Source organism: Patagioenas fasciata, chromosome 1 (assembly GCF_037038585.1).
Source record: "Patagioenas fasciata isolate bPatFas1 chromosome 1, bPatFas1.hap1, whole genome shotgun sequence".
Taxonomy (NCBI): domain Eukaryota; kingdom Metazoa; phylum Chordata; class Aves; order Columbiformes; family Columbidae; genus Patagioenas; species Patagioenas fasciata.
Window position 1 is genome coordinate 193,846,607 of NC_092520.1, and position 15,412 is coordinate 193,862,018.

Consider the following 15,412-nt stretch of genomic DNA (forward strand, 5'->3'; position numbering starts at 1 on the left):
TTGAGATAGGAGTTAATGCTTTAAGGGGCCATTCTCGGCCCCAGGGGACTGGCAGTAAACCCGAGCGGTCCGGCCGGGTTGTCAGTGCGGGAGAACCGCCGCTGCTCCGCGGCTCCGGGGGCGATGCCTCGGCTCACACTCCGCTATCGCTGTACCCCGAGCAAGGGGGGTCTGGCGGGCCGAGGAGGAACTTCAGGTGGCCGCGGCAAAATAAGTGCGGTGTCAGCGGGGCTTTAAAACGCCTGCTGGACGCCGGGTGAGGGGTAGAGGTGCCGGCTCCTCCCGCACGCTCCGGCGGGTGTGGCCGATGCAGTGGCAGTCGCCGCTCCGGCCGCCATCGCCCCGCCAGCGATGCCGGCCGCTCCGGGGCGGGCTCGGCGCTTCGCCACACCCCACACACCCCCCCCGGGAAGATACCGGTGGCCGGCCCGGTGCTCCTGGGCCTGTGCGCCGGGAGCACCTCACCCCCGCCTGGGTGCCCCCCGGCAGCTGCCCCCACCCCCTCGGCCTCCCGCCTTCTCCTCCCCTTCCCCTCCCGGTCCCTCCTCCCCGCCGGCGCCCGCCGTGCCCGCCTCGCTCCCCGCCTCGGCTGAGGGGCGGCTGCTGCTGCCGGCGGCGGCTCCGGGAAGATGTCCGAGCGCGGCGGCTTCTATCGGCAGGAGCTGAACAAGACGGTGTGGGAGGTGCCCCAGCGCTACCAGAACCTCACCCCCGTGGGCTCCGGCGCCTACGGCTCAGTCTGGTAGGTGCGGGGCCGGGAGCCGGCAGGTGCTGCCGGCCGGCAGCGGGAGGAGCCCGGCGCCGCCCGGCTGGGACAGACAATGCCGGGGAGCCGGGAGCGCTGGGGTCGTGTGCGCCGAGCGGGGCGGTCGGGGGTACCGTGCGGCGGGGTCGGCCCCAAGCGTGCCGGGGCGGGGACGTCTCCGCCGGGCTGTGCGGCGGGCGCTGGGGGTCTCCCCGCGGCTGGCGGCCCCACGGGGCTGGGCATGCCTCGCCGTAACCCGGACAACCGCGCCCGCCACCGCCGGAGGGCGGCCCCTGCCGGCCTTCCCGCCGCTGCCCGTTCGGGCCGCCGCCCCCCGCCTCACGGAGAGGCTGTGCGGGACCGCCGGCTGCCCGCCGGGCCCCATGGCGGCGCCGCTGCCGCCCCTTCTCCGCAGCGCCGGTTAAGTCGACCGGCCGCTGCGGGGCCACTCGCCGGTTGTCGCCGCAAGTTGCCCCGCAGCCGAGAATCTTGCACAGTCACGGCGTGTCCGAGCGGGACGGACCGGGAGGCAGCGGCGGGCGCGGCTGCCGGAGCTCGCCCTGCTGCCGGCCCAGGAGGGTTCCCCGGGGGCCGCGGACCTGCCCGCTCCGGCCCTGGGCCGCCATGGGTACAGAGCGGCTAGCGGGGCTGCCCCGGGGCCCGGGACACCCACAGCCAGAAGCCCCTGAAGCGGGGCAGAGCGGGCTGAGAGGCTGCATCTGGCCGTTTGGGGTTGGCCAATGACGGGAGATTGCCACCCAAGGGCTTCACCGTCTTAGGGCTGTGTAAGGGTTTATCACATCACGTTTCCCTTTCTATGATAATTACTATATCAGGTTTGCACTTTCGGGAACTCCCAGTGCAGATAGCGCTATTGTTGTTGTATTTGATGCACGCTTAACTGTGCTTATAAAAGCTTTGAATCAATTTTTTGAAATAATGGTGGTTAAAGGGTTTCTGGAAAAGAATTGTGGTTTTTTGTAAGCTAGGTAAACGGAATTATGCAAAAACAATCCATAATGGGCCTTTAAATAAGTGTACTGCACAAAAAAACTTTTTGCTGTGGACTGAACTTGTGCAATAGTTGCCACTTCTTTTCACAGTCAGACACTGGAGAACATTTATGGAGTTTCTTATTTGCTGCTTCCTCCCCTAGCTCTGTGACATACCTCTATTACATGCAAACTAGAAATACGGATTTAAAAAAAACTCCAACAATCAGCAGAAATAGAACTAGTGTGAAGTATCTCTGAATTCTTCTCCTTTTTTTTTTTTAAATTTTTTCAGGCTTATGCTTGAACCAGGGAAATCTAGGCAGATATTGTGAGTGGTACCTGCCGTTGTCGTTCAGCCTGTAGTTCTGTTACTATCTGACATGAATAGCTGCATGAAGATCTAGTTTATTTAGACCATAAAATCTTGATTTACTTTCTTCTCTTTTACAAACTAGGAGCTGGATATACAGTAGGACAGTAACTATTGTTGTGTTCCGACTGGACCTGCATTTCTGGTTATTTTCCCTGTTCACGCTGACATAGTTTTAGCGGGAAGACCTACTCTGCTGAATTTTGTAATGAGATGTCAAGACTTTTGAGAAATGGCAAAGGAAATGAAAACATGTGGTCATTCACTTGCAGCACAGCTGGTGCTTTGCTGTTTTAAACTGTTAGTGTTGTTAATTCATTGTGCTGACTTCTGTCTGCAAAGCCAAGGAAATCCTAGTATTTTGTCAATGGAGAAGCCTGTGAATATATAAGCCTGGGACATTAAATGGAGACTTGGAGATGCTATGGGAGAGGTTTACTCTAAAATATACATTTGAGAACAGAATACAGCAATAAAATATTACTCTATATTAATAGCCTTGTTAACATCGATGAACTATAAAACCAAACAGAAGCTTGAATGTGAGGAAAAGGCTTGCATCTCTCAGAAAAGCCATCTATTTTTAGTGTCTTTTGAAATTGATTTTTTTTTTTCCCATCTGTGTGCATGTGCTTTACTCAGGAGACCCACAAGACACAATCATTCCCTGGAGTAATACACGATATTGCTTTTGTGAATAATTGTACTCCTGTTCAGTAAAATATCTAAAAACATATTTAAGTCTTACAGAAACCACTGGAATTAAACAAATTCTTAAGTGCTTTGCTGAATAGAAGCCAAGGTCCTGAACTCCAAACACTGACTTTAAAATAGGAACAAAGTTGTTGCAACAAATCTCTTTCCACCTCAGTGAAACTCTTCTCTGGTCTTATTCTTTCCTTTTTTACAGTAAATTATCAGTCACACTGTGCAACTGAAGTGATAACTGATAATAAGGAACATATTGTAAATATTTGCATTTAAGCTAACTTCTGCTTGCCCTTTTTAGCTTGCAGCTCAAAATCAATAGAAGAGTTCGCATCACAAAGGCCATGTTTTGACCCAATTTATTGACATTTCGTAAGTCTAATAGAATTCATGTTTGAGTTAGTTTTTCCATGCAGATGCATCAAATGTGCTACAGACATAGATATTATCATTTTAAAACTGAATCATTTTTAGAGAGGTATCTATATCAAGCACAGTGCTTTCCAGAATCTGTGGTTTGTTTTTTGTCTTTGTTTTTTTTAATGTGGAATACATATAAAAGGCAAACCTTCCTTAGAATAAAGAGGTCAGCTGCTTTTCTCACTTTTTTAATGACACATAATAAAGAACTTTCTGTCTTGGAAATCGTCAGAAGAACTCAGTCACACTGCCTGGCGGAGTTGTACTTCAGTACTCTGCAATGGGTAAAGAACTGGCTGGATGGCCAGGCCCAAGGAGTTGTGGTGAATGGAGCCAAATCAAGTGATGTTCCCCAGTGCTCAGTACTGCGGCCAGTTCTGTTTAACCTCTTTATCAATTGTCTGGATGAGGGGATTGAGTGCACCCTTGGTGAGTTTGCAGATGACACCAAGCTGGGTGGGAGTGTTGATCTGCTGGAGAGTCGGAAGGCCATACAGAGGGATCTGGACTGGCTGGATTGTTGGGATGAGGCCAATTGTATGAGGTTCAACAAGGCCAAGTGCTGGGTCCTGGCACTTGCGTCACAACAACCCCAGGCAGTGCTACAGGCTCAGGGAAGAGTGGCTGGAAAGCTGCCTGGCAGAGAGGAATTTGGGGGTGTTGATTGACAGCCAGCTGAATACAAACCAGCAGTGTGCCCAGGTGGCCAAAAAGGCCAACAGCATACTGGTTTGTATCAGCAATAGTGGGGCCAGGAGGACCAGAGAAGTGATTGTGCCCCTATACTTGACACTGGTGAGGCTGTGCCTTGAATCTTGTGTTCAGTTTTGGGCTTCTCATCATAAGAAGGACATCGAAATATTAAAGATAGTGCAGAGGAGGGTAACAAAACTGGTGAGGGGTCTGGAGCACAAGTCTCAAGAGGAGCAGCTGAGGGAACTGGGGGCTGTTTAGCCCGGAGAAAGGAAGCTGAGGGGAGACCTTTTCACGGTATACAACTACCTGAAGGAGGTTGTAGTGAGGTGAGTGTTGGTTTCTTCTCCCAAGTAGCAAGTGACAGGATGAGAGGAAATGGCCTCAAGTTGCACCAGGGAAGGTTTAGGTTGGATATTAGGAAAAAATTCTTCATGGAGAGGGTTGTCAGGTGTTGGAACAGGCTGCCCAGGTAAGTGGTGGAATCATCATCCCTGGAGATGTTTCAAAGGCATTTAGATGAGGTTCTTAGGGACATGGTTTAGTGCCAGAGTTAGGTTATGGTTAGACTTGATGATCCTGAGGGTGTCTTCCAACTGAAATGATTCTATGATTCTATCTACATGAACCACAGAGAGAACTGTGAGGTCTTTCCTTCAAGTACCTCACCCTTGCAGTGCATTTTGTGTTATTGTTGTATTTTAACTCTGCGGAGAGCTTCCTTTTACCTTGGCTCTTTCCTATGGCTGCTCAAGCTGGTGGATGTTCTGTTACTTGCTGGTGTCAGATCTGATTTCCCTCCCGCCTCCCCTCCCCCATTAAGGAAAAAAATTAAAGTGTAGCGTGTGTGTGGTAGTTTAATTAAGTTTAAAATGATAAACGGGGTCTTCAACAGTATGCTTTGGTTAACTTTTCTTTTTTCAGGGTTGTTTGGTTATTAGCAAATACCAAATATACATGCACAACATTTTCTTTTGAAGTTGTTTTCTTTTCATGCTATCGATCTGCTTATCAAATTGAGGTTTTTTTGTATTGGGTGATTATTTTAACCCTTCCTCAAGTTGAAACTCAGTTAAATTTGAGGTTTTCTTGAGCAATGCATTTTCACAGCATCTACTTTGAGTTGGACTTACCTCTCACAGAAGTCAAGGAGGTGCTTGGCTCTTATAGATCAGGGACTATCTCTGATAATTGTGAGTTTTAAAACCAATTCCGATTTAAGTGCAGAATTTAAGCTGATCGCCATTTAAATGAGAAACAAGCAAACTTACTTTCACAAGGTAATATTCATCTACAACAATTTGGTTTCAGTTCTAGAGAAAAGAAACAATTCTTGTATTGCGTCAAACAGAATTTTAAATTCTTGTCCCTTGTGACTCTGCCTTTTAGTTAAGAATTCTGACTGTGTTTGTGTCTTTTAACTGTCCTGGTGACTTTGCTTATGAACTGGTCCCTCTGGCCTGAAGCATCTCTGCTCCCCTGCTGGGTTACCTTGGTAGGTCCACTATAGTTTGGGACTTGTCCACCTTTTCCTCTGAGAGCTGGCGTTACCACCTGCTTAAGAAAAAGCTTCTTCATCTCTTCTTTTTTTAGAAACTTTTTCTTATACCACAAATTATGTAACATGGGTAGGTTTGTTTGTTTGCTGGTTGGTTTTGGTTTTGTTTCTTTTTTTTAGAACGTGTATGCCTCTTTTCATGCCGGCTTTTGTAAACCATCTTCCAACCTACTTACTCCTGTTTTTGCCTGGGAGGTATGGACTGCCTTCTGCAGCGTGCTGTCTTTGATCTCTCCAACAGGTTGTTTCCCATTAGCATATTGCAAGCTCTGTGTTCTGCCTTCTTTGGAAAGAAGAGACCTTTCAAGGTGAATCAAAGTGAGTCCAGAGCTTCTTCCCACCCAGAAACTCCTGCACTGTTTCCTCAGAGGCCATTGGCATCAATAGTACTTCTCTTTTAATGTTAGGAGTATGCAACACCTAACACCAACTCAGGTGACATAACACATTTTAAAAAAAGAGACCTGCTAAGTCAGAGTGTGGTTGCACAGGCCTCAGTTCAAGAAAAGCAGGAAATGAAAGCCTGCCATAAGTCATTTCTGCAATGCAGCATTTCATCCTGATAACTTCAAGTGCATGCTTAAGATCCATTGAGTTTTTGTCCTGGCTAATTTTGGGTCAAAACAGGGGAAGGTGGGGTGGTGTTTAAGCTTCTATTTTGCTTTGAGGAAGTAGGAGTGGAAAGATAGAAACAGAAGGGTTTCATCCTGAAGTTTAACCCCTTCTTTCCCCCATCCATGCCATCCTGTGCTTTTGCTTAGACTGTCCCTCACAGGTGTTTTGTGGGCAGTAGCTTGCAAGACTAGGACATACCATTGCTAATATTGTCCTTTTCACATAGAGGACCTCAAAGGAGATGCTGAGACAACTCAGTTGAGTGTGAGTTTTTTTTAAAAGCTGATATAAATTGTCTTTGACTGACAAAAAGAAAAACTCCTTCATCCAAGATGGTACTTGATGACTTTTAGACTTTTTTTTTTTTAAGGGATCTTTTACTTATATTTAGTATCACATCACAACTATGTTTTCAATTATGAGATCAGGTTACTGGAGTTATGATTTGTATCACTGTAACCTTATGTGTTAGTTTAAATAGTAAATGCTGAGATAAGCTTTTAGAGTAGTAGGATAGTACCACACACCTGCTGTATGTAAATACATCTGGAAACTAGGGACTGTATAGATCTATACAGGCTAAAGGCAGAACCCAAGCACGTGTAGAGCCAGTTGATCTCAGTGGACTCTATTTGGGCTGTTCCTCCTTCAGATTGAGTCTTTTGTTTGCAATGCAAAACAGGGGCTGAAACTTCCTCCCACATATGTTTGTGGTAATATTTTATTTGAAACATTTCAGACAATATTGTTAAAATACTGCTGCCCAAGATCTGTTAGTAGTTGTCTATTTTTGATATGCATCATTCAGAAGGCAAGTTTTGAAGCCTTTTGTTAGTTTTGTGGATATTTACAATGAGCCGTTCTAAGCTTATTCAAACATTTGCTTGAAAACTGAGAGGCAAAGGCTGATGAGAGACCAGTCAGAGGCAGGAGATCTCTTAAGAGTGAGGGTATGTAATAATGATGTTTGGAGGCAGGGCCTTGAAAGTGAGGTTGCAATAGGGAGGAGAACTAAAAGGAGTTGCATGGTCAACGTTACAGGTTAGGAAGAGGATCTTTGCAGCAGCATTGCTAGAATGAATGGATGAAAATAAGTGAAGCAACAAAAATGTTGCAGAGTGACAAAGATCCTAATAGGAACATGATGAAATAGCTATTAGGAATGAAGGCGTAATGGTGTTTGCAGCTATAAAACCAAGGGAGGTCAAGAATTCAAGACATTTTGTGAAAGATACATGGAGAAAGGTGGGAGAGTGTTTCTGAGCACTGGCCAGGGAAATATCGCTGGAGGGTGTTTTTGTTGAAGTACTAGGATGGAATGCAGATTGCTTGTAATTCCTTTGTCCAGTTTCATTCTGCACATCTTCCAGTTTTTGGAACAGCATAGCTACTGGAAAAGGAAGTGGGATGGTAATTAGTGGAGTCAAAGTTCCTGTTTTAAATTAGAATATCTAAGAATGCTTTTAATGAAGGAGACTGAATCGGGAAGGAGGTGTTGGCGGAGAAGGATGAGAAGGGCTAAGAGTGGCTGTGACAGAGATCTTTAGGTATGATGCTGTCATAAGGCCCATGGAGTATTTCCAGAGCAGATGAGAAACATCTGTATGTGTGTGAGGAGGGCAGTAGAGGGAGTTGTAGGAAGGGTGAAGAAAAGGCAAGCTCAAGAGTTGGGGAAGACCACTTTGGATTGTGTAGGAGAGAAAGGGCATGGGGTGAGCAGGTTGTGGCAGAATGGCAGCAAGGATCATGGAATTACAACCTTCTGTGTGGCTGTAGGAACACATTACCAGAATAAAAATCTCTGCAGAAGATCTCCTCCATCCCTACTTCAGTATAATTTGTTATAATATGCACCTTCCTGAGCACATGGTACAGCAGTGGCATAGCGAATTGCTTTCCTCTCCTGCCATCAGTCATGATTGTGGTTGTAGTTGGTGAGGGGACATGGTCCCTATTCCAGAGCCCTTCAAGTCTTTGTCCTGGGTTCCTTCAATATAGCTTCCCAAGGAGCTGTTTGCAATTTCAGACCCTGTTAGCTAGTTGGTACCAGAAATCCAGTATCTTAGTTCTTTGTATACAGCTGGGGACAGAGAGAGGGCATTTCAAAACTGCTGTGTGTCCTGCAAACGAATTGCTACCATGTAATATTTTTGCCATTGTAGAGAGAGAAAACAGGAAATGTGAAGGAAAAGTAGGGGAGGAATAGGAAAAAGAAGGACAAGAATGTACGTGAGATTGCATCTGTTTAGGTTTATGTATTTGAAAGCACAAGTATTTTTCACATTAAACTTTATAACCACAAGCATTTCTAGCTGCAGCTTTGAAGCCCAGGATTTATAACTACCTGGCAGTCTTTTTTTTAATGAAATGCTGAATAGAATACATTTGTCATTAGCAGTGTACTGTTTTAGGGGCAGCTGACAGATTTCCTTGTTTACATGCTGACATTTGGCTTATAGGCTATCTAAAATACATGATTATTTTGGTTGTACACACTGGAGAAGCTAACAGCTTATGACCCCAGCCCTCTGTATGTTTCTCTTACTATTGTGATTTTGAATGCATCACTCCTACTGATAGAAACTCTACTGTCTGTAACTTCACCTAGAAAAGTATGACTGCTCCTTTATAAAGTTATTTGAATATTTATGTCACTGTGGAGACATGAGACAGATCAGAAAATAAAAAATAGCATTTTTATGATCATATTGTTACATTGAAAGAAGACTGGTGATATATTGATGTAAATATATGGATAGCAATTATGTTTTAGTATTTTTCAGTGGCTGCTTAAAAGTATGTACATACTTATGTTGGTTATGGAACAATTATATTGCATGTGTGAGAGATTTTGTGCTTTTATATTTAGATCTAGTGATAAATTAATCTGAAATAATTGACACTGATTTTACTGAGGCCAAAACAATTCATGCCAGTGCTCAGCATGGTGTGTTGGAATAATATCCAAGTGATGGGTTGTAATTTTACAATACAATGACCTGTCATCATTGAGCAAGGGGTTTTTTTTCTCTAATGAGGAGTTTAACATGTCATTCCAGAGCTGCCCATTACTCATCCTCCCACCTTCTGTCTTGCTACAATCTCATTTTTCTGTATGGTTTCCTGATGCACATGCATGTCATGATTTGTGTTGGTTAGTAAACAGACACACTCTGTACCTTAAATCTGGATCTCAAAGGGTGGAAATCACCAAATTGAACTTGCATAAAGTAACAAAACGTTTATAAAGAAGTAAATGAGCTATTTCCTGGGTTTATTTGGCTGCTTAACTTAAGCTTACCATGGGTGGCCTTTTTTTCTGCTTTTTCTGTTGTTCTCTTGCTGCACTGCCAATAGCTATTATGGTCTATTTTCTGGTACTGGATAGATGCTGTGTCTGCTTTTTTTTAAATACTATTCTATATCCCAAGAAAAAGTAGCTCTATATATCTAAAAAAAAAAAAAATCTTTCATTTTAAAAAAGAGCAGCAAGATCCTGGAGAAGACCCAGAAGACAAAGCTGACAAACAAAGCCTTGCAAACAAAACCCAAAATCTGTGTTTTTCATGTGATGACTTTCAGTCACTTTCATGATATTTATGAGAAATGTAAAAAGGGTTGTCATACACTACAGTTGTGTGAAACCTATATTATATGATTGGGCACTAGAAAATGCCCCAGGACATTTTGGGTTCTTCTGTGTCCCCCTTTCCTGTCTTACTGGCTGACGTGTGGTGCAGGAAGCACTGCTTCCCTCAGTGATGAGGTTCTCTGTGGTGACCCCTCTACCCCTCCTTCCCCTCATCACTTGCTCACATACACTCTTGTGCTGCTGTTACTTGTTTTTCTCAGAAATTCAGGATTTTACAAATTAAGGGTGCATTTGTGGACAAGGAGGTTCATGTCTCCTGTAATGAAAGGAGTCAGTGGGTACCTGAAAGGATGCTGAGACCTCTGGATAAGAGCTCAAAGCTGTGGCTGTGGCAGAAATTCTGTGCACTTTGCACTTTGTTTTCTGGATGTTACCTTCTTTCTTACCAAAATCAGTAAAGTTCTCTCCATGTGAATCTGTGTTTTGAACATGAATTGCCTTCCCTGCCCCCTCCCCCTTTTTTTTTTTTCCTCTCAACACTTACATGTTATGGGGAATCTTCGTGTGTTCTGAAGGAATAGGACCAGTGAAGGAAGGAAAGAAACCTTTGTAACACTGCAGTGAAAGAAATAGATGCCTAGAATAATAGGGGGAAAACCCAGACCCAGCGTCATTGTCACATGTGGCAAAGTTAAGGATCTGCTGTGTATAGTATTTTCTCCAAGTTCGGTATAGTGTGTCCAACCAGTAAATGGGGAGTTCACTGCAGACACAAGATGGGTGCCATGTACAACCAGCTTGGGTCTTGCCTTCATTCTGCATCAGCTAGAACTGAGCTGGCCCCAGGAATGGAGAGAACTCGGTAGAGCAAACACTGCCCTCATGCTGAACTTTTTCTGGGTGTTTTTGGGTAGTACTGTGCCCAGCTAATAAGCCTTCTCTGATCCCAAAGCATTAGGAAGCTCAGGGGCTGGCTGTAGTCCAAGGGGACCAACTGATCCCAAGAGCAGTCCTGCCTGTATTGGATGCTGGTGTTTCCTCGATGGGATCCACACTGGCTCCAGGTGTGGTTTGTTGGACTGGGCTACTGCAAGCAGCCCTGCAGCCACTGGAGCAAATCTGACCCTGGTGGCTGAGGAACTGTGGCTGAATAGTGTTCTCCGAAACCCAAAAGCCCTGAAGAATCTGAGCAAGGCTGCACACGCGAATGGCTTGTCTGTCCGGTATTACTGCTCTGCAGCCACAGGATAAACTGTCCATGGATACCAGGGAAATGACTGTATGGGCTTACTAAAAATCCACACCCCATCAAAAGTCCTGAAGTTAGCGTGAAGCTGTTAAAATCCTGTGCTTTTTCCTTCTGAATTTTTTGACTACATTAGCTTACGATGTTCATACTTCTCTCTAAAACTTTAAGAACTGGGAAAATGTGTATATAAATAGAGATTAATATTTCATCTACTGAAACTTCAATAGAATTATTAAATATAGGAGTTGACAACACTGAAAAGTTAGGTCTAATTTAAGCAATGGTTGAAAATCACACTAAGTCAAAGTCTCTAATCTGTGTGAAAATGATGCCTTTGCTTTAAGCAGGATAATAGCTTTTTATCCTTGATCTTGGAAAGGACAGAGAGTAAAAAAATGTGTCATAACTGCAAAGGGTTCTGGGTCAAGAATGATCGTATCTGAAAAAGCTGTTACTAAGATTGTTTCTAAGTTGTTTCTTGTAAAATAAGAAAAATAATAAGAATTGTGTTTCTTTTTAGATTATGGTAGAAACTCTGTCCAAAGTGGTGTACCCATATGGTACTGAGGCATGTGAACTTATTGCTTTAAATGTAAGAAATATGGTGTGCAGTTAGAAGTCACTTACTGTCACTGCCTAAATCAAATTAAATGCTAACAGTAAATAGTAGATTAGAGATGGGAGTTGATAGCCCTTTATAACTATCAAAGTTTATCTCTATCATACTAGTCTGTCCAGCCACATGAAGTAACACAATAATCAGAGGTAAGGGACTTCAGAATAAGTAGTTTCAAAGAAAAACAGGAAACAGTAGACCAATCATTGGAAGAATGATTTGTTTCCATCTGTGAGCGTAAACCAGGTATAAACACAAGTGGTTTGCCAAAGCTGAAGCCCATGCTCCAAACCGCCACAGCAGCAGAAAATAACTGCAAAAGGAAAAGGTGCTGTAGGTTGCTGGCAGTTGCTGGTGAGGCAATGCAGGCACCAGGAGACAGGCAGAAAAGTGCTCTCCATTTAGACACAGAGGTGGGGAGGCTGTGAGTCGAGTGCTATGCAGGGTAGGGGAAGGTGAGGGCCCTTGCCCCTTTTCTTACCCATTAGTAAAACTAGTTAATGCATGTCGTGAGCTTTGGGGTGTTTCTGAGAAGCCGTGACAGGCCGGTCACAGGCCTCCAAGGAAGGGTTTGCAGGTGCCAAGCAGAGGTGGGTCCATACAGTCATCATGACTGGGACTGGGGAGGTCCTGTCCAGGGACTAGTCTGAAACCTGAACACTCTGAGAAACTGTGCAGAAAGGAAAGCAGTTCATCCTGTCACCTAACAGTTTACTCAGGGGAGGATGAGGGATTCAGGGGACGACCCAGATTGCAGCTGTGATGATATAACAGCATGAGGGGAGACTGAGTCTAAAATAAGAAGCTTTAGTTTACCCGAGCGGGAATGCAGGCAGTGGCTTCTGAAACGGGATCACAGATGCAAGTCATCCTTGAACCTGACGAACAAGGGAGTTCAAACAATATCAAATTTATATTTTTGAATGCTTCACTGTTAATAACTTCAATTATGATGATGGTAAACAGGCAGGGAAAGAGCCTGAAGGCATTAGCTCTGATTATCATTTGGTACAGTTTCTTTACTGCAGAGTAATTTAAACCAAGTCAGTCCCTGGCCTGTACAGCTTCAATTCATGATTTCCCATTGGAGCTCCCAGGACTTAAGTTGCCGTTTGTTTTCTCCTTCGCCCCCGCCTTATGTCCTTCCATCCTGGGTCTAAAAAGCTGCTGTCATAAGAATTACTGAAGTAAAACAAAACAGTGCTTTATGCCATCTGAAAGCTTTGCAGCCTTGGGTCATATGGAGGCTAAAAAGCAATCCATCTTAAAGATCAGCAGTTTTTAAACACTGAAACCCATGTTTGACCTTAGAATTGGGAGGAGAGGGATGTTTATCATGATAACAGGATTTAAAACTTAATTCTTCCTAGCCTTGTATGATGTGCACGGTATTTCACAAACTGGTACCAACATCAGTGGGAAACCTTGTGAATTACCAGAAGAGCTGAGATGTTAAGCACAGACTGCTGTTTTCAGCAATGTTATTTATTTATCTGGATAAACATTTCCTTTTTTACTGAAAAAAAGTTGGAAAGGACGTAGAGAATACGTATTTGTGAGACTTGGCGGTGTTTTCCAGTGGCTTCATCGGCCAGGATTACCCACAGGGCAATTATATCTGATCTTTGTTACATTAACAGCTAAGCATCAGCTTCCTTTTTATTTCCTCAGATTTTCTTGTGCAACCGTCACGTTGAGCCTGTGGCCAGTCATGTGGAATTTAAGATGTCTCTGTTGTCAGTTATTTGCACACTGTTCATTTCTTGAGCTGCTCCACATATTTCAGCAACACTGTGCCATCATGTGCTGAATGATTGTGTCCGTACCTTACTGTCAGAACATGTTATCTCTGTCACATCCCTTCCTCTCACCCTTCAGAATGCCACCAGTCTTCTCCTCCTTCCCGTGCTTGCTTCTGCTCAGGGAATGCCCTTCCTGAGGGGCTCAGCAAAGCCACAACCCTCTACACCTCTAAAACTTCCCTGAAAATGCAGTTCTGCGGTGCTTGCAAGAAACCGGCTAAGTAATCTGCTCATCTTATTTCATTTATCTCATGAGTGACTCGCCCTTTCCATGATGCCTGCAAGAATTTTTTGCTCCGATCTACTTCCTCTTACTCTGTTTTTATCTGTTGCTGGGTGTGCCCTATGTTAGCCTTGGCAGAGGTTGGGTGAATTCTAGGATAATTTCTAATTCTACTCTGTTCTTCCTGCCCATTTGTTGCTTGTAACCTTTGTTACTTCTAATTAGAAATACCACGTTGTCCTCCAGCTGCCTGCAAATAAAGAGGCTTTGCTCTTCACCCAGCTCTTCACAACTTTACCAGAGCACCAAATGCGTGTCTGAGTCCACCTGATTACAGCTGATTATAGGCTTGGTGTATTAGTTTGGGAGCTACTCCAGGGATGATCAATGTTTTCTTTTCTCTAGGGGGTGTCTCCTACCACAACTCGCAGGAGTATCTGAAACACTGTTCATAAGGAGCTAGTAGTATTTGGTGTGACTATGGACTGTTGTGATTGTACATTGTATGTTTTTCATGTTATCTAATTTTCAGTGGTTGTAACTCCAAAAGAGTTCTGTAAGATAAATGTTCTTGGTTTTCTAATGCAAGTGCAAATAGTGCTGTCCTCCAGAGAGAATTTAAAGGTATTTTAATTGAACACAATTTTAACTTAACAATTTTCAAGGTTTTTTTTCTTCATAACAGAAGGTAGCAAACTGAATATTTTTATAATTGTAGTGTGTAGTGTCATGAAGTAGTGCATACAAAGATCATTTTTATTCCTGTGCTACATTAACAGACAGCATTTATTTGTGGCTTTTTTGATTGTCATGTCTTTTTAATGCACAAAAACTGGTGGGTATCCTTTTTGTGCCAATGGTGATGTGTGTCTTTAGTGTCCTCTTCAGCAGGCTGTATCATCTATATGAAATTAAGCACATACTGTGTGTGAGCATGATTTATGGGCTGAAGCGTGAGACACGTACCTGGTGTTCACTTGTTGCCAGCATCTTCCGAGGAAACGATGTGGGCTTGGCTATGTCAACGTCCTAATTTGATACCAGTTTTGTGGTATTATCGTCTAGCAAGATAATGGTTACATAAGTAATTAATATTGCTAGACATGATGGCAGTGTTCCTCTAATTAGTAAAGACCTATGTTTGTTGAATAAGACCCGGAGTTTGAATTCCCATACTCCCTATGAGCCTTGCCTTGGCGCTGGAGGCAGGAGCTGCACTAGTGGAGGTAATTCTCTGGTAATTCTCTGCCATATGGGGAAGGGTTACCTGGGGTTGAGTTCAGAACATTATCCTAAAGGTTAGTAGTTTGCTAGATGGAAAACAAGGGAACTGTCTTTGAATACTCAGAGTTACTGCTGACTAGGTCCCTGAGCAGAAAGTGAAAAAGGGCAAAGGAAGGAGTAAGATTCCCCAAAGGGTACAGGTTTCTCTAGTGAACTAGCTGAGATCTTTGAAATAGAACATACCTTCAATGTGGACTTTTTCTTTTCCTCTTCTAGTTCAGCTTATGATACCAAAACAAGACAGAAGGTGGCAGTGAAAAAGCTCTCAAGACCTTTTCAATCCCTTATCCATGCGAGGAGGACCTACCGAGAGCTTCGGTTGCTTAAGCACATGAAGCATGAGAATGTAAGTGGAGAGTGAGTTCTTTCCCTTTGGATTTTTATGACGAAAGTTTGCAATACAGCCTTAGTTTCAATTAGGTAGAATCTTTTTTTAAAAGTACAGGGTGTTTCAGAAAGAGGGACCCAATTTGAAATCGCTACATACGAATTCAACTATTGTCTCGATGTTGTCCATACAGCAGGTGAAAGGAACGTAGAGC

The 15,412-nt window shown here is 44.1% G+C and overlaps 1 protein-coding gene across 2 annotated transcripts in view; it reads left to right on the forward strand.

Annotated features, from left to right (window-relative positions):
- The first annotated feature begins 371 nt into the window (after positions 1-371).
- The window catches only part of LOC136104751 (mitogen-activated protein kinase 11), a 34,016-nt gene continuing 18,975 nt past the window's right edge, over positions 372-15,412 (forward strand). Inside the window, exons 1-2 of one of the 2 annotated variants that reach the window (XM_065843974.2) lie at positions 372-742; positions 15,087-15,216. In XM_065843974.2, coding sequence (XP_065700046.1) covers positions 630-742; positions 15,087-15,216 — 243 coding nt within the window. In that variant the 5' untranslated portion in view covers positions 372-629. The remainder of the gene's footprint in view (positions 743-15,086; positions 15,217-15,412) is intronic. The other variant, XM_065843962.2, reaches the window with a different exon arrangement.